Below are 23,550 nucleotides of genomic sequence, written 5' to 3'. Positions count from 1 at the left end.
AAGTTCCTATTAACCAGAACTGGAGGGGCTGGATTACATGGAGAGAAATTCAAGATGGATGGTGTGTTTTTTGTTTGCCAATCTGAGTCACAGCACCAAGTAATGTAGTGGGTTGAGTACTGGCCAAATGCCAGTGCACCTACTAAAATTACTCATTTTTTGCTGTGAGATAAGAATTAGAAGAAGAGCAAAGTAGATTCAAAACTTTAAAGAGTGTAAATAATGCTTTATTAACAGAACTAAAAGAAGAATAATAAATATCAGAATAAACTTTCACAATATTTCTCTTCCCCCCACTTCATTTCTTCCCCACTGACAACGTGAAGAGAGAAAACTTGGTATTTTCCAACAGTTTACCACTTTAAAATAAATATTTTCTTCAGTTCACTTAGGGAGAGGAGTTTCTTCTGTCATGCTATGGAGACTTTTCACAAGAAACAGTTCTTTCATGGTTTTAATTTCCACAGATAGGAGCCACCTGGAAATCTGCAATCATGAAGTCCCTCCCACGGTTGGTAGTCTTCCTACAACTACCACCATGGGTCGTCTCAGCTTGTTGGGGTGCAACTTTAAGGATGAGCCATTCTAGTATAAAAGCAAAAGTTCTTTTCATCCATCTCTGGGATCATCTTCATCTCTGGGAACAGAGATCCTCTTCTATCCCTGGTGTAAGGTTTCTCATTTCTCTCATCTCTCTCTCTCTCTCTGTTCAGGCTTCTCATTAGATCATAGTTACTTCAGCATCTGTTTGCTTCAGCATGGGTGCCTCTGCTCACAGCTGTGGTTCTAACGTTACATCCCCACAAATGCATTTCAGGAATTATAGGGAAAATAGTTGATATACCAATTATGTCTTCACCATAGCCTTACAGGAGAATTTGATCCCAAGGTTAAGGCATCTCTTCGTTCTCCTCCCATCTGGGATTTGAGTTTTTTTCACTGACTTTGGTGTCTCTATGTTTTCTTGACGTGTCTTCACCCTTCCCTTTTCTCTTACTCAAGAGAGGATTGATGTCTGTAAGTTTATTGTGTGCACTGAAAGAGGTAATATCTCGCCTGGGCCTGCTGATGGTTGTGTGATCCAGCTGGGCAGCAGCTGGAGCGATCCCAGTGTAGGATTTCAGGCCATGCTGGAGGGTCTGTGCCAGGATCTCAGGGTCTGGGTCGGCATGGCAGTGGCTGTTTTGGCAGCATGGCTGTTTTCCAGCCCCTGCTGCATTTAATTCCAGCTGCAGGACTGCTTTTCTGGGTGGGCTGCGGAGCTGCCTCTGGGTTTAGCAGTGTGATTTCCCGTGGCAGGATGGCTCAGTGGCTCCTGGCCACAGCAGGGCTCGGCTCAGCTCCACCAAAGTCGAGCAGAGCTGGCCTGGCCCATGGCTGAGATTCTGCTTCCAGTGAATTCTGCCAGCCGTGGCTGGAATTCACTGGAAGCAGAATCTCAGCTGCACCACTGGCCAACCTGGCCAGGCCACAGGTGGGCACCCAGTTACCTGTCCAAAAACCAGAAGCAAGAGAGTTTTTTTCCAGGCTTTGCTAGTTTTTAAATGTGATTTCACAGAGGCGTGTTCAGCTTTCTAAAGTGATTTAACAGGGTGTCAGTATTCAAAACTAGCCAGCTGATTGGATTTGTCAGGTCTGAAGGAGGCTGACAAGGTTTTTGCAAAGAATCATTTCCCTAGTTGATGGATTTTCTCCTTAACTAAAAACCAAGCTATGGTTTAACCAAGTTAAACCACAACAGGTGGTATTAGTGGTGTTGTCACTGAAACTGCAGGAAAAACAAAAACTCTTTAACATTTTTAAGTTGGTGTCTCACTGCATTACTTTATTATCTGTCCAGGATGTACCACAGAAATCATCTCATCCACACATAGCCCAGGTGTGCAGAGAGAATCATTCCATGACACATAGTTTTTATGATTTTTCAGGTCTTCTATACAGTCAAAACTCATGGAAAGGATTTGTGTCAGTGTTCATTTGTTCCAAGTTTCTTCGTTCTTAGTATTTGGTTTCCTATTGGATATGGATTTCTTTGCTTCTGATGTTAATTAGATCTTAATTCCTTGATTTTGTTATCAGTCTTTCCTGGAAGAGATGTCTCCATCTCTGCCAGAGGCAGAGTCTGGGGTAGATGTTGGTAGATGGCCACTGATGTTCTGTCAATGGCTTTGTCTCTTTGGGGCTACTCCCATTTCTGCTGAAATGCAAAGTGCCTCAGGCCTCACCTAGAGATACAAGGAAGGAATCTTCAGTTTCCTTCCCCCAGGGCAAATGTGAACACACTTGGCTAAGGTTATGTAAAACATTTTTAAACTGGTGTGTTTTCCAGCAGTGTGATGCAGTAAAGTAAGTCAGGCTTAAGGAAGAATGTTTCTGTAGAATTGGACATATACTTGCATTTCAAAATTCTGATTTTTTTTTCACTTATTTAGACTAGAACTTTACACCACAGCAGAAGTTTTGTGACTTGCTTTTCTTCCAAAATGAAAGGCTTTTTATATACCTTTAGCTTTTTTCTCAGTAGCCCTGTAGCACAGCAAAATTATCATGAATTCTGTTCTACTGTGGGAAAGAGAACATTGCAGCTTTTTTAAGACATCAGGTGAGTCTGGAAAAGGTGCTTCAGTTGACAAGTACAGTAAACTGAGGATTTGGCCTCACCTGCTTCATCTAGATAGAAGCTGTTGTTTATCTTTGCACTGTCAAATGTTTCATGTATATATGTAAAATAAAAGACATCATTTTTTGTTATTCATATAGCACCAGAACCTATTATGGGTTGTGGTAAACTCCACTACTGCTTAAATTGAGAGCTGGGTGCTGTTTTTGTTAAGAGCATCTGAAACTTACATCTGTAGAGCCATGCTTCAAAGAATAAAAGTACATACTACCTAGAAATAATAGTCAGGGACAAGTTCCTTTCATTTAACAATTCATTATTTATGGATTATAGTGGTATGGTGAACTTCTGCTAACTTCTGGTTGCTGTGCTTTAATATATTATATAGATAAGTCATGTATATTTATGTAGATATAGGTATAATATATGTAACTAATTATATATCAAGTACATATAGAAACCCAAAAAGATATTAAACAGTACAGAAATATTGATAAACACCATCCTGTTTATTTTGAGTTAGAAATCCATCTGAGCAGTCACAGAAGGAAGCAAATTTTTTTACTTCCTGTTTGAATTCATTGTTTTCCAAGGAACAATTGGACAATTCTATGTTTTGTCAGGAATCACACCCTAAACAAGGTGTCTTACCCTCAGTGGTAGACTGTGATGTTTTGGAAATTTGGAGTTATTAGTTGTAATTATCTTATAAAAACCCCTAAGTACATGGAGAATCTGATTATGGTCTCACAACTGGATTAGAAATAATTGTCTAAAGAATTATTCTAGTAGCAAAACTGCTTCAGTATAAAACATAGCTGGGAAAGAAATGAGGGTGTTTTACTTGAACTGAATGAGATAGCTGTTAGCTCTTTATTAATAGATATCATTGTGCATGTGTATCCTTGTTTCTTCAAGAGAAGATTTTATGGTGTGAATAAAATGAAAAGCAAAATGATGAATTTAAAGGGATGGCAATGTCTCATATTGACAGGTATTTATCTCTGTACATACACTGCAGACAACAAAAATATGATTCTTAGATAAACATTGTCAAACAGTATTTTAAATTTAACAGGGATTATCCTGAAACTACTTAGAGTTTTCAGATTCTATGAGGAAAACTGTCAGAAAGTGGCTAATGATACATGTGACATTGATGATTTTCTTAAGATCTGCATGGCCCTTTTTTCCCCCCTGTAATTAAAGTACAATTGTTTTCCACAGCCACAGTCTTTCTAGAGTTTTGGAAAAGACGAAGAGCTGTATTAACTTATGACTGGGACCTCATAGACTGGGAAGATGAAGAGGTAAGAAGAAACAGAAGTAAACATGCAAAGCCTTGCTATCACATTGGTTGAAGTCTCAGTATCAACCCATATTGTATGTCAATCATCTGAGTTTGTCATTCAGATGCTATTTACATTTATAGCAATAGTTGCAGAATACAAAGGTGTGCTTGAGATTGTGCAAGGATATTTTGCCTTTTGCAACTAACATTATATTTCCAAATATAATTCTACATTTATTAGAAGTATCCTTGGAAAAAATGAGAGGAAATAATTCCTGTACAGAGGACAGGAGCTACTTCTGATGTCAGCATAGCTGCCTTTCAGTTCCATGGTTTCTTGTTCTGGAAATTCCTGATCCTGCATAAAAATAGGACCAAGAAAAACAACAAGACAGAAACTAGATTTTGTATAGTTTGGAGAGGCATAGCTTATCCTTGAACATTCTGCTGTCAGCATCAGCAATAATAAAATTTTGTTCTTCCATAAATCGCTACTCAGCAAAGCTGTACTTTACCTATATTGGCAATTTAATTGCAGTTTAAGTCCATAGACTTCACTTGTTTTACAGCTTTCCATGGATGGGTAGATGGAAGCTGGCAGCTTTTAATAAATGCTCTCGTAACACAAAAAACTCCATTATAACTGGCCCTGATTTATAGTTTTCTTATCAATTTTTGCAGGCAATCCAGTGTCTAAGTCAGCAATATGATCCATGATTCTTTTTAACACCCTCACATTAGTGGGAAAGGCTCCTGTGGTTTCTGTTCTTTGCTGATCTCTGGCACTGCTTCCAAGGATTTTCAAAAGAGCAAATTATTTAGGTGCTTGAGTTGAAGAATTATAAAAAATACTTTGTATCAGTATAATATTCTGCTTTATAGCACATGTATGTCTGCTTCTTGAGAGACAGAAGTAATAGAACAAATGGAATCCACCCTGTCGTTGCAGGAAGAGCTGCGTCCCCAGTTTGAAGCTAAATATTCCCAAGTGGAACGAGTAAATCCCATCACAGGAAAACCTGAACCTTTTCAGCCTTTCCCTGATAAACTCAGTCGACTGATGGTGTCTGTCTCAGGAATATTCTTCATGGTGATGTTTAATAATATAAGAGTTATTGTATTGTAATTCATCTTATTCTGATGTAAATAGTAACTCAGCATGACTGCATTCATAAAGATTTGTGGATTTACAAAGTGTAGGCAAAGCTGATTGTCTGTCTTACTGCTTCTTCAGGGATCTCTTTGTTTCACAAGATGGAATATAGTTATATTGTAAAAGAACAGTAAAGAAATGTTTTAACTCATCTATTTTTTTTTATTCTCTCAAATTCTACTTTCCAAGACAAATATCAATCTTTAAAACATGTGTTTTATTATTTCAGTGGATTTTATTTCAGATGTGATTTCTTTTGTTCTAATACCTCTGCTCATAAATACATACCTGTAGATTTCACTGGTCCTTACTGCAGTGTTTGCAGTTGTGGTGTATCGACTGGTAGCCATGGAGCAGTTTGCTTCTTTCAAGTGGTATTTCATCAAGAAGTATTGGCAGTTTGCAACTTCTGGCACTGGAGTCTGTATCAATTTTATGATCATCATGTCACTCAATGTTGTAAGTCTTCTGTTCTTTTAAAGGAGCAATTAATTTAAAAGAGTAATTTTTACAAGCTTACTGAGTTAACCATGTATTAGATATGTACATGTTCATGCTTATTCATGTAGCAGTGTCTGAAGCTAGTATTGCAGTGGGTTTTTCTCCTCTGATAAAATGTTTGTCAGTGTTTTTCTCTATTTCCTCCTTAATTTGTCACTGCACATATTTGCTTATGGCACCAAGTTACAGATTGCTGCCTTTTACATTTGTATTTTTTTAATATTACCTTTTTCAGTAGATCTCTGATTGGAACTACATTATTTTCTTGACTTAGAATTTGGTTTCCAGGTTGTTTTTGATTAATTACTTTGGATTCTTACCTTTCTTATTAAAATGCAGCTCTGATACCAATGTTGCACAGTCCTAGAATCACTTTGATATATGATTTTGCTGTTAAGTTTTTTCTGTCATGTAACAGAACAGGCTGAAATCATTTGCTCTTATAGCATTACACAGACAGAAACTCTGTTTTTTCAGCTGCATTGTTATTTATTGTCTTTCTGTTCCCATGCAAGCAGAAACAGCTCAAAAAGAATAATAACCCAGCTTAACAGTAACATTGCCTTTTAATTCTCTTAAGGCATTGCATTCACTGCAATAATTCTTCCACAGTCCTGTAGTTATTTCTATTATTATATATGATCACTCCACATCATTAAAAAACATTCAAGTGAACAAGCAAAGCTATCAAAACTAACTTGCTGTTTATAGTATACTCAAGGAAATATATTTCAGAGTTGGCAACTGCCTGGGGCTAAGTGTAATTTAAAATAAAAACTGGAGATAGTAAATATATAGAGAGATAAATTTTCAGTACAAGGCTGATATCCTCAACCTGTATCCAGATTCATGCAAAGGAAAACTGTGTCAAGGCTTTTTGCCTTCTTTTAGATTACATAAGTCCATTCTTGAAATTATAGGATAAGCATCTAACTGTTCATTAAGAAAACCACTGATACCTGAATATTTCTCTTGATCTATTTGGTTTTGGTTTATAGTTATTGTGTATTTAATGTACATTTATACATGCTTATATACATTTACATGGATAAAGCAAGTGGGACTGGAGGAGTTGAATGAAGTTTTTATAGGACACTATACAGATAACATAGCTACAGCATCACTCTCCCCTGTCTGTCCTGCTTTTGATGCTTTTGATGCTTGTTTTCATTTTAGATTTGTCATCACATCAGCCAGGATGTCCAACACTTACACCATTTCATTTCTGTTTTAGGTATATGAAAAGGTTGCCTATCTCCTGACAGACTTAGGTATGTAGGTCTTTACCCATTGTATGGTTCTGGATGGCTGTGACATTTACCTTTATTAAATTTACGTTTAAAGAAGTGTTTGAAAACTTCATTATGAAATATGTTTTTGGCATTTCTCTAACCAAGTGAGAAATAACACAGAAAGAAAAAAATTATTATTTCACTGAAGAAAAAAATAAAACTAAGGAATTTATTCTTATACCTCTACTTTTAATGTTTCATAGTATACACTGAAAAACAATAATCTTATTTCAGAGCAAAAGTCAAAACTTATTCTTTTTTATTGCGCTAAAGGGTTTTTCTCCGTTTTCTCCAAATGCTTGGTTTATTTTTTATTATTTTTAACAAGTTAAAACTAAATCAATTTAATCTTTCAGATCAGAAAAAAATGGGTTAAGATAAAATGAAGTTGTCCTGGATAAAAATGTTAAGTCATGAATTTTAAAGTAGCTCCATTTCTGTGACATTAAAATTTTATACTGAAGCCTCTAGTCATGATTCAATCACAGACAAAGTTTTCTAGCTAATAGAAAACAAGAAAGCAAAGACAGAATATAAGATCTCTGGCTGTGTCAATGTATTTATGTTTAGTGTTTCATTTTACATGCTCACTTTTAACCCATGTCAAATTATGCAAATAATCTTGTCTTGGTTAAATGCCACCTGGCTGCTTAAATTCCACAGATCCCTCTTTTAGTTAAAGCATTAAACAAGGTGCTCAAAACTTTATAGTGCTTCAGGTAACAGGCAGTAGAACAGGCTAGAAAAATTCAGAATTTATAGTCAACTTACTCAAATTATTAAAAAATTTTAAAGTATCTGTTCATATCAAACTTATTTCTATTATTTTTAAAATATTTTGTATTGTTGCACGTCACAGAATGGGAAAGAAAATAATTATTTAAGTGTATAAGCAGTTTTTTCCTACAATATATGATTTTTTTTAAAAAATGATTTCTTGAATGGAACATAATGGAGCATTAGGTGTTCAAGCTAGGTAGCTCATAGATTTAGATGTTTCAGACAGGTAGCTCATTCTTCTTGCTAAGGTGCTTTACATCAGAAAAGGAACCCTTATGGGAACAGCTGTCCATGTGTAAAGCTAGTATCCTGGGTATTTCTATCCAAATTTAGTCATCATTTCACCAGAGTAGTTACAGATTTTAACTGACAAATCCAGGCAGTTTAGGCTTACAACTCATGTGCTTTGCAACTCCTGTGCTTTATAACTTTTACCAGTGTACTGTATTCCAACTTGGATATTTCCATCAAAGATGGGTTTTGTAAAAATTAATTTGTAAACATTATCACCGAGTTCTAATTCAGACATGATGTCCTTCAAACCTTAAGGACAGATATCCAAGGCAGTGCAGACCCACACACTTGTACACAAGAACACTTGTAGCCCTACTACACATTTCTACATTGCTTTCTAAAAGAAGTCAAGAAAGAACCTCTGTCCTTTCCTCATTGAGTTATGAACTGTTTGGCACTCCACAAGAATTATGAAAGGGAAGGCTTGAGGATGAAGTAATTAATGAAGTAATTACTGGAGTATTTAGAAGTTGAGAAGTGTGGATGAGAGATCAACTGGCTTTTAGTTGACTTTTTCACCTCTGCTTCCCTTGGCATCCCCCATCTATTGCTCCACTGATTCCAAGTGCTTTCACATTTTTGGGGGGGGTTTGGTTGGTTGGTTTAGGTTTTGTTTGTTTGTTTGGGGGTTTTGTTGTTGTTTGGTTGGGTTTTGTGGTTTTTTGTGGTTTTTTTGTGTTGAGTTTTTTTCTTTGAATCAAAATACCTTTAATCTTAAGATAAAAAATTCACACTACTTTCCAAATGTTTTCATGGAAGTGAAACAGGTTTCTTCCCATAGTATTATGATTTATTCTGAACCAAGGGGCTTCTATCTTCTGTTTATACATAGAAACAATATAATCTGAGCTGGGGCAATGAAAAGAAATCAATTGCAACATGATAGGGCACCATGACTTAAAACCATCACTTATTTTGTTAGTGTTGATTGATTTGTGAGCAGACTTATGCATAACTCAATTTAATTTTTGTTTATATAATGTATATTGTGTCTTTCTGAAGAGCACCCTAGAACAGAATCTGAGTGGGAAAACAGCTTTGCCTTGAAAATGTTCCTTTTCCAGTTTGTCAACTTGAACAGCTCCATCTTCTACATTGCCTTTTTTCTTGGCAGGTAAGTTATCTCTGCCAGGTGCACTTAAAAGAAAACTTGCACAGAACTCAAAATCTTCACAGATTTTGTAAATTTGTAGAAAAAACAGTGACAGCTTGAACTGTGAGGTTTAGATACAAGTTGGTTTCTGGGCATAATTACAACACTAAATATTTCCAAATGTAAGGAGGGGTTGGACCCTCTAAATGTTTACTCATGAAACTTGAGAGTAAAAATTCTACTTTTTTATGAGGTGTATGTGACTTCCCTGCTAAATAAGAACTCAGAACTTTAGAAAATGCAGTCACTTCCTAGATGTGGGTCTGTATTTAGCCCTGTGTTAATAGGCTTTATTAATATTTTCTTGTTTGTTCCCCTTGAGTTACATTTCTAAGAATGCATTTCTGTAAATAGTAAATATTGTCTGGCAAATCTTACACAAGAGTAGGAAGCAAAAATTGTTGTTCCAATTTTTGTGTGTATCTTTAGCTTAGAGCATGAGATACAGCCCAGATCTAACCTTGCTTCATCTTCAGTTCAATTTTGTTATGGCCACACTTACCATTCCCACAGAACCTGAAGAGTATTTCATGGTATCTTCTATAAAGTTTTATAGTATAATTTCAGTTCAAGATGGTTTGGGAAAAAAAACTAACAAGCAAAGAAACAAAAAAGCCTAGTAAAGACTGTTGGTGATAATCTGCTTGTTGCATTCAGTGGTCTATTTGCCATACAGTATCAAAATTTGTTTGTGTCTTCCTCTCTCCTGTATCTAATAGGACAGGCATGGGTTTTTCTCTCTCTTTTATGACTTTCATTGAGGTCATCAAGATTGTTTTACAAATTCAGTGTACACTTCACCTTGGCAAGCAGATCCCTGTGCTGCAGTTAATTCCTATTAATTGTAATGGCTTGCTTATCTTAGAAGCAGGTTAGATTTTGAATATCTAACATCTAAAATCTCTGAAGCTAAGGTTTTTATTCAGGACATGATAAAACTTTAGGATGACTTGTCTTTGTTTGCATTGTGAAACTTCCATATCCTATGGACACACCAGATTTAAGCCTGTGTGATTTATTCTGTTGACATTTCCTGAATTCAGTGGATGTTATGAAACAACCACTGATACAGGGTGTTCCTGGAATGTCCACTGAGAAACAGAAATCTTATTTTCCAGATTTGCAGGCCGCCCAGGAAAGTACAACAAGCTTTTCAACAGATGGAGGCTGGAAGAGGTAAACAATCCTGTTTTGTGTTCCTGTGATATTTCCATGAGTAAAAAGGAAATGGCTGAATCCCAGTTTAAAGATTTTATTCCAAATGCAGCAAATACTAAATTCTTATTTTTAGCAAAGGATAGGATGGGTTTTTCCTTCTGTGTTCTCCAGTGTGCTGAGTGACTCTGCCCAAGAACACAAGTTCTTTCTGCCTCTGTCTTAGGGAAAAACCATCAGGAATAGTCCCTTACCTCACAAGCACTATGAGTCCTACAAGATTGGAATCATCTTGTACTTGGAATTTTTGGATAGAGGACATAAATGTAAAGTCATCAGCTTTTTAATCAACTTTATAAATTTCTATCAGCACAGAAAAAAAACACAGATGTGTTGGAATGGGTCCAGAGGAGAGGCACAAAATGAATCAGAGGTCTGGAGCATCTCTCCTGTGAAGACAGGCTGAGTTGGAGATACTCAGCTTGGAGAAGAGAAGGCTCCAAGGAGACATTATTGCTGCCTTTCAGTACTTAGAGGTGCTCATAAGAAAGAAGGGGGCAAACTTTTAGTAGGGTCTATTGAGACAGGGCAAGGGTTAATTATTTTAAACTAAGAGAGGCTAGATTTAGAGCAGGTTTAGGAAGAGTTTTTGGGTTGTTTTTTTTTTGGGACAGGTTACCTAGAGAGGTGATGGATGTCTTATCCCTGGAAACATTCAAAGTCAGGTTGGATGGCACTCATCTAATTGAAAATGGCAGTACTTATTGCAGGACTAGGTCATCTTAAGGGGTCCTTTCCAACCCAAACTGATCTATAACTCTATAGAATTCTAAAAGAAGAAAAATAATATTTTCAAAATTTAACAGGAATGTTAGAATTGCAACCCACCAGTATGCTGAAGTTTCCTCTTTTCTCTGAAAAACAGATTTCTTCTACTGAAACTTGGTAGCCCCAGAGTAAAATATTGTAACTTTGTAGTCCATTAATTGAAAAAAAAAGGTTCTGTAATTCCTTAACATTTTGATATGGCAGTACATATATATATGTGTGTGTGTGTGTGTGTGTATAAAACATATCAGTACCAGAAATTTTGCTAGTAAATCTCTCTTTAGGCTTAGATTATTGCAAATGAAATATTGCTCCATTTTTCTGAAATGAGTAAGTACTTACTGGTCTAAGTGAAATGGTCTATATCATTTATCATATATCTGGCACACAAACCTTTATATTAGGCAATATGATCTAATATCTAACAATATGTCTAAAGGTCTGTTAATATTTATCTTATTAACATTTCTTTTAATATTTATGCAGATGGAGATTAGTATTTTTCACCACATATACTTAATATTTTTTATTTTCACTCTGAACAAATAAAAATAAAGGAATTCTCTGATTTTAGTAAGTGATCTCTTTCACTTCATTTCAGTGTCATCCTAGTGGCTGCTTGATAGATCTGTGCTTACAAATGGGAGTTATTATGGTTTTAAAACAAATGTGGAACAACTTCATGGAACTAGGCTATCCGTAAGTTCAGATGTTAAAGTTCATTTTAAAAACAGTAAATACATGTTAGCATGATTCAGTGACAAGGAGAAATGGTTATGTGTTAGGAGGATGTTTTCACTCATTGCACCTCACATATTGTCACTTTATTCCCAAGGAGAGCATTAACTTCTGCTTTAAGATAAAGCTTCTCAGGATATGTTAAACATCCAAATTGTTTATTACGATTTCATTTTCCATAATACAGAGATGTTCAGCCTCTGAAATGCCTAATGAGCTAAAAGTCTTCTCTTGGAATGGGAAGAATGTATTTCCAGTAAAATATTGATCATTGAAGTCTCTACCTTGAAAAAGTAACTTCTAATTGAAGTCACAATTATCAAATATGTTGGAGAGGATTTTGCTCACAACATGCAATTCCAATTGTTCTGCAAATGAGGGACCATGTGCTGTGTATTGTGGAATGAGGATTTTTGAAATTGAGAAGCCCACTTGAACTGCCAGGCTTCCTGTCTTCTCAGCCAAGCAGGATGTTAACTTTGTCTAAAATTTATTTTAGAATATGTTTATATTCTGTTATGGAAAGAAATGTTTTGTTTGTACAAAACCATTGTTTGCAACATAGGCAACAGTTTGTCTTTCAGTAACAAGAGAAATCAAGAGCCAAACACTAAATTAGCTTGAGAAAAAAGAGAAGCCTTTTTATAAAAATACTTACAAGAAAGTTATTTCCCACCTTTAGTCTCTTTTCCATAATATCTATAAATAAATAGTAGTCTTTAGTTGGTTCATGTCTCAGTACTGGATAATATCTTTAATTTAAATAACAGTTTAATTCATGAGCCTACTATCTCCTTAATATTTATATATTAAGGAGATTGTACTTTGTGAAAAGACCACTGCACAGCTTTATGAAGAATTGTCTTAAATATTTCCACCTTTAGCATTCAGCAACACCTTTTTAAATGCTTTTTCCTGCTTTAAGAAAAGGAATATTCTGTAGGCTATCTAAATCTTTAGGTTTGTTCCAAAATATATGTATTCTGCTCCTCAGTGTATTTTAGTATGGCATTCTTACTGAGTTCTGCTTACTTGGTTTGTCTTTTACAGGATTGAAGATAAAACATTGTTTACTTTTTAGTGCTCTTGCTATGTGTGATTTCTTTTTCTTGGTGGTTATTATTTAAAAAAATTATTTAGTCATCCAGATAAATCCTACCAAAAAAAAAAAAGTCTATTCAAGCAAGTTCCATATTCTAAAAAGCTTATTTGTACAATGCCAAACATGCTACATTAAAGACATAATGAAAATTATAATGCAGAATTTTGAGATCTTTTTTTAAGTTCTTTGCTTTGTATCTGAGATGATATTGTAAAATTTTCCATAAAATACCTAAGTAATCATCCAGGTGCTGTTCAAAAAAGGCCCACTTATTTTGAAAGAGTATCAGAACATATTTTAATTATCTGAGCAGATACATTCATTAATACTCTCTTTATCCAATAAAGTTTATTACAGAATTGGTGGTCACGACGCAAAATGAAGAGAAGAGGGCAATCAATGGAGAATAAAATTTCTCTACCTCAGTGGGAAAAAGATTGGAATCTGCAACCTATGAATCTCCATGGTTTAATGGATGAATATTTAGAGATGGGTGAGCAAATTTGGGAGGTGTTGGTTTTCTTCAGATAACAGAACTATGTTGCGTGTTAAGAGATTTTTTTGGAATTTACAATTTCTAACCACAGAAATGCCTGTCTAGTTTTACAGTTTGGCTTCACCACCATCTTTGTTGCTGCCTTCCCACTGGCACCTCTCCTGGCACTGCTGAACAATATCATAGAAATCAGGTTAGATGCATACAAGTTTGTCACTCAGTGGCGAAGACCTATGCCTGCAAGAGCAACAGATATAGGTGAGAGAACCTGGTGCCTGTCACTGTCAGGAATCATCTCTTTGTATTTTATCTTCTTTTATTTCTTTCATCTTTTATTTTCCTCTTGAAAACACCTTAACCCCTGAAGTATTTAATGTGTCAAGATGGTAACATGACCAACAGATTTCAGTGACATCTTTATTTTTAGGCTACAAAAGGATAGTTGCTTTGCTAAGGGGATTCCTCAAGTTTGTTCCCCATTTACAATAAGGAATCATGATAGTTTGAATATTGAAAACAGGCAAAAAGTATTTCAGGCTTCTGATTTGTGAAGCTAGGTGTAAAATCAATTGAATTTAGAAATGAAATAAAAGGACTGAGTTAACTTTTAATTTAAAATTGAGCTAAATAAGAAATCTCTTTCCAGAATCTCCTATTTGGAGATTTTAATTGTATCCTTATAAGAAAAAACTGTGGTTATGCCTTTGTTGGTTAGCTGTATCTTCTCAGCAGGTTGTGCCCTGTTGTAAGATTTCCTTTGGGTGGTGTGGGTGGTGGCTGGAGTGTGGGGACATGGCTTAATCTGGACTAATTTTTCTGTCTCATAACTCATTCTCAATAAGAAAGGAAAGCTGTATGACTAATAATGACTTTATTAGCACTAGTATGACTTTATATGCCTTAATGTGACTATAAAAAACTGACTGCTTTGTTGAAATTTCTCTTGTTTTAGGTATTTGGTATGGAATTCTGGAAGGAATCGGTGTTTTGGCTGTCATCACCAATGCCTTTGTTATTGCCATTACTTCTGATTACATTCCACGTTTTGTCTATGCATACAAATATGGTCCCTGCACAGATCAAGGGTACAGACAAGAAAAGTAATTAGGATATTCTTTATATATACATGTATTTTTCAATGGAAGCACAATTTACTGCTGTATTTCTATGATAGCATAGATACATTTCTGGAAGCACAATTTACCACTGTATTTCTATGATAACATATATCAGATACATTCCTTTTACATCTCTGCAAACCTTCACAGATGTGAAATGCAAGTAAGTCAGCCATTCCAAAGAGTTTGCAAAGTAGCTAGATTTATAAGTGGAAAATCATGTCTTCCCTTCTGAATGCAAACAAAAAAGTTTGTACATTGCAGTAATTTCCAGATCTTTTCTAGATAAGCTTTTCTTCTTTTCTGCACTAGGTCTATACTGTTTTCTCCCAGTACATTCTCAAACACACATATATGCTCCCAAAAACAGATGTTTACTCTTCCTGAGCTGTCACAGGAAAAGAGAATTTATGGACAAAAATAATGAGGGGGGACAGGATGAAAAGAGACAGTATTGGAAAAATATTAGTGCTTAATGCACACTACCCATTTAAGAGAGAACTGTGTAATTCTGTTTCTTCTTTTGCCAATAGTGATTTAAGGTATTACAGCAAACCTGAAGATACAGATTATAAAAGGTTTTCTCATGCATCTCTTCTTAAATCTTCTTTATTTTTCAAATATACTTTAGTTACAAGACATGTTTCAAAGAAGACAGGATGTTTTACATGTCTGTGGTTTTCAAGAAACAGCAAAAATTCACTCCTACAGTCATAAATCAATATATTTACATGACTTCTGTAATTTATAGTAATAATTTTTTGTCTTTAATATCACTATTTGGTATATATAATTTTACTGTTGGTGGACACTCACAAAACTTGTTATTTTTTTTTCTTTATGCTGCATTATTGGTGGCTGATTCTGCAGAGATGTTAAATTATTCTGCTCTCTGGATTTCTATCCATCTTTCCAAGTTCAGTCATTTTAGGAAACAGCTAAAAACACTGTAGCAGCTATTTTTGGTTTATATCTCCCAGCAGATAAGAAGCAGAACCATAAGAAGTGCTGCAAATAGACTTTTAAACAGCACTACACCTGAAACAGATGTTAATGTTTGTTTTCCAATAAACTTTAATTCTTGGCATGAAACTTTAGAATTGCTTTTGTCCTGATAAGCAAAATATCTGATAGCAGAATATGTTTACATGCAGGATGTTTATTATATAACCAATTTATGAAGAAAGTGCTGCCCATGTGGCTTTTTCTTTCAGATGCTTAAAAGGATATGTCAACAGCAGTTTATCAGTGTTTGATTTGAGTGAACTCGGGATGGGATACTCAGGATACTGTAGGTATGTTTCAGTGCTCTCACTTATTACAATACAGGCATGGATATTAATGCAGACAGTAAATTAAAAGTGCTGAAATTGCTGGCATTTCTTTTTTGCCTGTAAAAGTGTTGGAGTTCATGTTTGTTCCACATGGAAGCCTCAGGTGAAAAGAGTGTGTGGTAGGATACACTACTCACATATTGGAAAGCTGTGATTGAAGTTTTTGCAGGACTCATGCAAGTCATTATCTTTCATGTCTCTATGAGTTATTTAATTTTAAAGTTTTATCAGCTGTCAAGAAGGGTAAAAATTCTCATTTTGATTTTGTTAAGCATTCTGAAGTCAATTAATTAAAATACACAATTAAAATTTTTGTTACCTCTCTAACCCAGGTTGAGATTGCAGTTATACAAGATGAATACAAGAAATACAGCATAAAAATGAAATATGACATGAGTGCACTTCTGTTTTCAGACTTCTGCAGTTTTGCAGTGAGTTAATTAGAACTTTAATTAGAAACATATTTCATTTATGCAGACTTTGTCTGGAGAATATCAAATGCTTATGAGCAAAGACAAGAACCAATTTAGAATCAACACACTTAACACTCCAGCTTTGTAATAATAAAAGGAACAGTTTGCTCTGGATTTTTGGAAGCAGAAAGTACTGTTTCATAAACAGATTTATTTAATAGCCTGTATTCTGGACAGTTCCTCTCCCTTTCTGTTTAATACCTCTTGAAGTCTGCTTTCACTTCAATTTCTCTCCTTTTAGCCAGATCTGGGATGAGCTAGAGACCACTTGACCATGTCTAGGTTTTTTGAGCAGGGTAATTTACTGGGTTTCTCTTTGCTTTGCAGGTACAGAGACTACAGAGCCCCACCATGGAGTTCAACTCCATATGAATTCACTTTGCAGTTTTGGCATGTCCTGGCAGCAAGGCTGGCCTTCATAATAGTATTTGAGGTTAGTTGTGGGAGGGAACAAGTCCTTTCTACTTCTTAGAAGTCTTGAGTTGATACTTCACAGTAGTAAATTGTCATTTTAATCAATTGTTTGTTCATTACAGTCAAGAGAGAGGAAAAAGAAGTGTTCCCCAAACTGTTGTCTATCAGCTGCTTCAAACTGAATTGACAGAGCATGCACTTACTGTAGAGCTCCTCTAAAATCATATTTCCTTAACAGTCATACATCATGTTGGTTCCCTGCCCAATCTTTCCTATTTTATTGAAAAAGAAGAAATACAAGTTTTGTGTATACTAGACACAGTTATTACAAGATAGAGAATCTGTTTCAGGAAAATGATACATAATCCTAGGTGAATATAAAAGTAGAAAAATATGTACTAAGTTTGGAGAACATACTGCATGCTACCCAGGAATCTGATTACCTATTTCCATTATAATCCCGGAACAAAGAATGCTTGTAGGTAGCATTTGAATTTGTTGATCAAACTAGCAAATCCTGTAGTCACATCTTCATTTAAGTCACTAACTCTACCCTTTAATTTTTGAAAAACTTCAACATTTGCCCATTTCTTTTAGATCACTCATTTACTCCCATATGAGTGTTTTTATTTCAAAAAAACAAAGGAGTTGCTTTTCAGTCACTCATTGAATCTCAGTTCCAGTTTTGCCACAGACTTTTAGGCTCTAAAGTGTAGACCTACAAAGGAATACTTAATGATATATTAAGCATTTGTTTTTGTTTTTCTTTTCAGCACCTTGTTTTTGGAATAAAGTCCTTCATTGCCTACCTAATTCCAGACATACCCAAAGACTTGTGTGACAGAATGAGAAGAGAGAAATACTTAGTCCAGGAGATGATGTATGAGGCTGAACTGGAACATTTGCAAAGAGAAAGGAAAAAGAATGGGAAACAGTATCACCATGAATGGCCTTAGTCACCACCATACAACAAAAACTCTTTGAAATTGGAGAGTGAAGTTACAGAATGAAGTCAGTCTGGCATTTGTGTGAGATTTGGTGGTGGTGTATATATGTTCTTGCTAGGCTGTACAGTTGCATACTTCAGTGGGCACTGGAAAATAGATGTTTGCAATGATGACAATAAAAAGCCTTACCTCTAGCTGGTCTATGATGAGCTCCAATGACAATTGGCATTCAGAAATGTGCAGACAGATTAAAAATCTGGACACTGTTTTTAAAAAAAGGCAATGGATTTTCATGCTGTTTATGAAGATACTATCAATATGATGAAAACAGCAAATTACCTGTGAACATATAGAATGGGCATGGCTAAAACCAAGTTATGTGATATTGATTACTTGTACAGCTTCTGATTGCTCAGCTCCATCTGTGATGCCTCTAAAGAACAGAGCAGTTGTTGCCTTTGTGGCCATGACTTGATCTTTCAGGCTTACTGTTTTGTCAGGTTTGTCCTAGTCTCTTGTTGAGATTGTGGATGTGGTCCTACCCTAAAAAAGGGGTCTGTGGCTGCTAAATATATACTATGCAGTTTAAGATTTGCACATCAGTGTCATTAATTTATCCATCTAGTTGAAAACCAAAAAGTCCAAATTCAGAAAAAGAACAGCAGCTCTAGGAGAATGTAATTTTCTGTTTGAAAATTACACAGCTGTTGAGTTGTCTTTCCACTTTTGTGTGTGGAAAGGCCATCTCCACACTTTTCCAGGGTGAAAGAACTGTCATTTCCATGCTAACTGTGTTCCTGTTCCTCTTGATCAGTCTGGGCAGTGATTCCATGACTTCACAGAATGCTAACTTGAAATACTCCCATGCAGTGCAAATGACTTTCTCTTCAAAATACAATTATATCTTTATAGTATGCAAGCTTCTGCAGATATATATGAGATATGCAGTATAACATGTGGCTTGCTTGTTCAGGGAAGGAGAAGAAGAGCAAAGTGTAACAATGTTCTTCTTATTCTAATAGTAAATGTTGCAGTAATGTACACTTTTATTGGCCTAAATATGTCATAACATTGGAGCTGGATACAGGCAAATATGTATACAGATTGTATATAAATGCATACACACATTGTGGTTACTCTTAGATTTATTATTATTATTATTATTATTACTATTATTATTATTAGTATGCCTTCTTACACTTTGGGGGGGATTTTTTCGATAAAATCACTAAAAAAGTATATGTTCATTGAAGAATCAAATTTCAGTTTTTATGTTGTAAAACAGCATATTGCAGTGTTGCTTGTGCTTGATAGTTACATTCTGGTGATGAAATTGTCTGTCACTAACATTTCATAATACAGGTAAAGTACTTAATGGTTAAACAAGTTTGAAGGGAAACCTTGCAGGGAAGAGAATGGATAAACAGAGTTACAGTTGTTCTGTTTCTCTTGTACAATTTTAAATAATGCTTCTCTATATGGGATGAGAAAAATCTGAAAAACAGAGTCAGCAAAGCACAGTAACCACAAAATCTACAAATTTTGACATTATTTTTAGGGATAAAGCTACAGCACAATCACTGCTGACAGCTATGGCAAGACCTGAATTTTCACTATTTACATTATCCTGTTGAATTAAAAAGTGTAATTCCAGTACTCACTTGCATTTATTAGCACAATAATTTTATTTTGTTCCACTGAAATTAATTTCAAGAGCCCATCAAAGTGGGTAAATAGGATCTGGATTGTATCCAGAGAGCTAACATCAGACTTTTAATTTCTTCAGTTGTTTCACCACGTTAATGAGATTTCTGGGTTAATTTCAGCTCTGTTACCAGACAAGGCACTTACAGGACTCTGTAGTACTGCATGAAAGGAAGAAATAAATTTGAAGGTCTGGTCCAACCAGATACATTACCCATACATTCTGTGATAAAGGATTGATGGAACTCAGCTTGCCATATTTTGGAAAGGCTGTTCTGTTCCTTCATTTGTTCCTTCATACCCTGAGTTGTGCATTAAGTTCCTCAAGAGTCAATATCAGAAAAAAAAATTACTGCACTCTCCTCAGTGTGAATAGAATCACAACATTTTATTTAATTTATTGTGTCTCTGTCTCCTTCTGTGGATTGTCAAGCACTGTTGAACAGAATTAACCCTGTGTCACAGTTTTTGTTTCTGTGCCACCTAGTGATAATATTTCAATGCTTCAGAAGGTCACAGATGAGCTCTTTTTAATGTTTTCTCTAAAAACAAAATGCCTTGGCTGGCCCAAGTTATAAAGTTATGAAGTGATATACAGGGTAAAAATCAGGCAAAAATTGAAAATATTATTTTATACTTTTTTGTTTCTGCTATTGATACTGGCATGTGTCAGTACATACCTAGGCAAGTTCCAATTGGACTTGAAAAACCACATTAATTTTTTTATTTTATTTGAGATTTACATATATATATATATTATGATTTTTTTTCAACACTGGAATATAGGAGTATATAAAAGGCAAGTGTGTAGATCTGAAATGGTGCATTTTATGCACTGGAAAAGCACAAGAAATTTGGAAAAACACTCTGTGTGTCCTTTGCTTTTGGAGGACATCAACAATGTGTAAAGGTCTTGCCACTGTCTTGCCATTTGCTTAAGCTGAGAAACCTTTTTGCTTGACTTTGCTTATGCTGTTTTCATGGACTGCACATTATTTTCCTAAAGAATAATGCACACACTGTCCTCAGGAATAATGTATTTTTTGAATGGTGAATGATCTTTTCATATTCTAAATATTGTCTTTTCAAAAAAAATGACTCGTATGACTAGACTGTGCATGCAGGCTGCATTTGTGAAATTTGACAAAGCTTTAGAACCTCAATTTGTGCAAAAATGCTTTGGATCATTGCAGATCTAATCTATGAAAACTTTGCTCTATGCATGCGCCCTTACAGAGACTGCATGAGCAACTGGATTTTTTATATATAAAGTATTTGTTCAAAATGTGTTAATTATTCTTAAAAAAATTCTGCATCTTGATTCAGACAAAAGAAATTTCCATTTCAGAGATGGCACAAAGTCCAGACACGTGCTATACACCTAATTTCTTATGACATTTTATTCTAAATTTGTGCCTACTGTGTGAGATCTGAATTTTGGTGAATAAAAGAAGGAAAATAAGAATTCTGTTTTATTGGCCATCCTAATGAGAGGTTCCCTGAAGTTTGTCTCTACAAAGAGGGAGGCATTAAGAGTGCTCACAGCTGAGAGCTAAGGCTTGTCTGAACATTGAGCTCGCTGACTGAGCGCCCTTCAGCAGAGCTTTGGAAACAAGGCCAACCTCATGATGAGTTCAGTGACACCTCTGAAGCTGTCACCCATGGCATTCTCCTGGAGAAGGTGGCTGCAGGTGTACTCTGAGCTGGATTAAAGCTAATTAAAGCTGGATGGCCGTGCCCAGAGGGTGAAGTGCAGTGAGGGCTGTTTATCCAGGTCAGGAGCGTGGCTCCCCAAGGCTCAGTGTTCTTCTTCTGTTTAATGTCTTTATCAGTGATCTGAGCAAGGGGATCAAGAGCATCCTCAGTGAGTTTGCAGACCATACTAAGCTAAGTTGTGTGGCATTGTTGGATCTGTTGGAGGGCAGGAAGGCTCTGCAGAGAAATATGAACAGGCTGGATCAATGGGTCAAGTACCAAGTCTTGTCCCTGGATCACAACAATCCACTGCAATGCCACAGGCTGGGGGCAGAGTGGAAAGGATCTAGGGGGACAAGTCAAGAGCAGCTGAACATGAGCCAGCCTCTGCCCAGGTGGACAGAAAAGCTCACAGCATCCTGTCCTGTGTCACAAACAGTGTGGCCAGCAGGACCAGGGAAGTGATTGTCCTCGCACTGATGAGGCCACATGTTGAGACTGTGTCCCATTCTGGGCTCCTCAGTTCCAGGCAGACACTGAGGTGCTGGAGCTTGTCCAGAGAAGGACTGTGAAGCTGTGGAGGGATCTAGAGAGATTAATTCATAGGAGGAGTGGCTGAAGGAGCTGTGGTTTTCAAGGAGACTCAGAGGAGTCATTACTCTCCACAGCTACCTGAAAAGAGATTGTAGCAAGGGGGGAATCAGCCTCTTCTAGCAGGAAACCAGTGACAAGGGAACACAACCTCAGGCTGCACACAGTAAGGCTCAGGTTGGACACTGGGAAGAATTTTTTCATTGAAAGCATTGGAACAGGCTGCCCTGGGAGGTGGTGGAGTCATCATCCTTGGAAGTGTTCAAGAAATGACAGGACGTGGCACTTAGTGTTGTGATTTATTTGTTATGGTAATATTTGGTCAAAGATTGGACCTGATCATTTTGGAGATGTTTTCCAACATTAACAATTCATCCCTTTCCTAACCCTTTTCATGAAAGGATTTATAGAGAAAATAGTGTCAGGGCTAAAATTTCAATAGTGATGATGGATGATAAGTGAGCTTTTGTTTTTGTTAGATGTTTCTTTGGAAGTACATATCTTCACTAGTATGAAATACATATCAGCTGTGGCTGTGCTTTTCCAACAACTAGCCATAAATAGTGTTCTGAGGCACAGTTAGGCTCAATTGTGTCCTGTGGAAAGCTCAAATGGAAAATGTCTAGACAGACTAGAAAAAATAAGTTAGTAGATAAATACCTTAATTTCCAGAACTTTCCTTCATAAAAAGTTCTACAGAAGGAAAAATACCTTGGGAAATACAGCTTCAGGGAGAGTATTAATATGGGGAAAGGCAACAGTTTGGGTGATGTTTTATTCTTAATGTGCCATTAAGATGATCAGTTTAATTGTATGAGTAATGCACATCTGCTCTTTCCTTGCTTTGGCTTCCTCCACTGCACACTCCAACTGGGAGCGTTGCCAGAGAGAATTTCTGGAGCCAGGGAATCCACTGCAGTTACCTGCCAAGTCCTACATGGCACTGTGGGACTTAATAAACTTTTGCATTATGTCACGGTTTGTTTGGAGGCAAATTAGCATAGTTAGCCTGTAAAAGTCACTAATTTTCATTAAAACTTACTAAAACTAGATTTTTTTTATATATACTGGGCAATAGCCTTATCAGTAAAACTAATTTTATACAAACAGCTACTTATGAATGCGATAAAGTTAGTGGATTTTTTTTTTTTTTAAATCACATTTTCTATTTAGTTTCTATTTTTATTAAGAAAATGGACAGAGATAAAAAACAGTGGTATCAGTAATCACAATGCAGTAGTAATTCCAGAAGCATTTTATTTTTTTGAATCCTCATAAAGTGCTGATGTTGCTTGTTGGGGGACAAAGTTTGAAACAAATGTAAGGGCAGCATTTCATAATAATGATTTGATGTTAAGGCTGATTCTAGAATTCAAACAGAAGTCCATTTCCAGGCAGACCTGTTATTTTGTTCCAGTGCATGCTTTGTCTGGCTAAAATGCATACAGTGACACTTTTTGAAAGTGTTTAAATGAATTCTAACCTATATGCCTGTAGTGGAAAATCTGGTAACTTAAAAAATACCCCAAGTCTTTTCTTGCTCAACCTCATGCTCACAAAACCCACATTCTTCTGAGGTAAAATTCAGCAACCAGCGTATGGAGAGTGAGAATGAGCAGAAGGCAGCAAAGGGCTCATGTTCACTCCAGAAAGTTTTGCTCCAGAATTGCAGCAGGCTCTGAAAAATAAGGGTTTGAGGATGAAGCATGGGGACAGGCCTCCTGATCTCTTTTTTTTCCCTCCTTTGGCTCATTCTTTACTTATCCTCAGTGTTTTATTACCAATGTGGTAACAGCAGATTTTTTTTACAGGTTGTTTTTGGATGTCCCTTGCTGAGATGCCAAAGCAGAAAGTGCACAAATATTAGTCTG

At 36.0% G+C, this 23,550-nt stretch overlaps 1 protein-coding gene across 3 annotated transcripts in view; it reads left to right on the top strand.

Annotated features, from left to right (window-relative positions):
• Positions 1-22,746, top strand: part of ANO3 (anoctamin 3) — a 157,956-nt gene extending 135,210 nt beyond the window's left edge. For all 3 annotated transcript variants that reach the window (XM_015630780.3, XM_015630781.2, XM_015630782.2), the window contains 13 exons: positions 3,848-3,930; positions 4,861-5,001; positions 5,359-5,523; positions 6,800-6,836; positions 8,934-9,045; positions 10,203-10,260; positions 11,669-11,766; positions 13,255-13,400; positions 13,509-13,661; positions 14,356-14,503; positions 15,736-15,816; positions 16,656-16,761; positions 17,516-22,746. In XM_015630780.3, the coding sequence (XP_015486266.1) occupies positions 3,848-3,930; positions 4,861-5,001; positions 5,359-5,523; positions 6,800-6,836; positions 8,934-9,045; positions 10,203-10,260; positions 11,669-11,766; positions 13,255-13,400; positions 13,509-13,661; positions 14,356-14,503; positions 15,736-15,816; positions 16,656-16,761; positions 17,516-17,698 (1,511 nt within the window). In that variant the 3' untranslated portion in view covers positions 17,699-22,746. The remainder of the gene's footprint in view (positions 1-3,847; positions 3,931-4,860; positions 5,002-5,358; positions 5,524-6,799; positions 6,837-8,933; positions 9,046-10,202; positions 10,261-11,668; positions 11,767-13,254; positions 13,401-13,508; positions 13,662-14,355; positions 14,504-15,735; positions 15,817-16,655; positions 16,762-17,515) is intronic.
• The last annotated feature ends 804 nt before the right edge of the window (positions 22,747-23,550 follow it).

The sequence above is a fragment of the Parus major genome, chromosome 5, assembly GCF_001522545.3.
Source record: "Parus major isolate Abel chromosome 5, Parus_major1.1, whole genome shotgun sequence".
Taxonomy (NCBI): Eukaryota; Metazoa; Chordata; class Aves; order Passeriformes; family Paridae; genus Parus; species Parus major.
The sequence above is the reverse complement of the archived record's forward strand: the minus strand, read 5'-3'. Positions and strand labels throughout refer to the sequence as shown.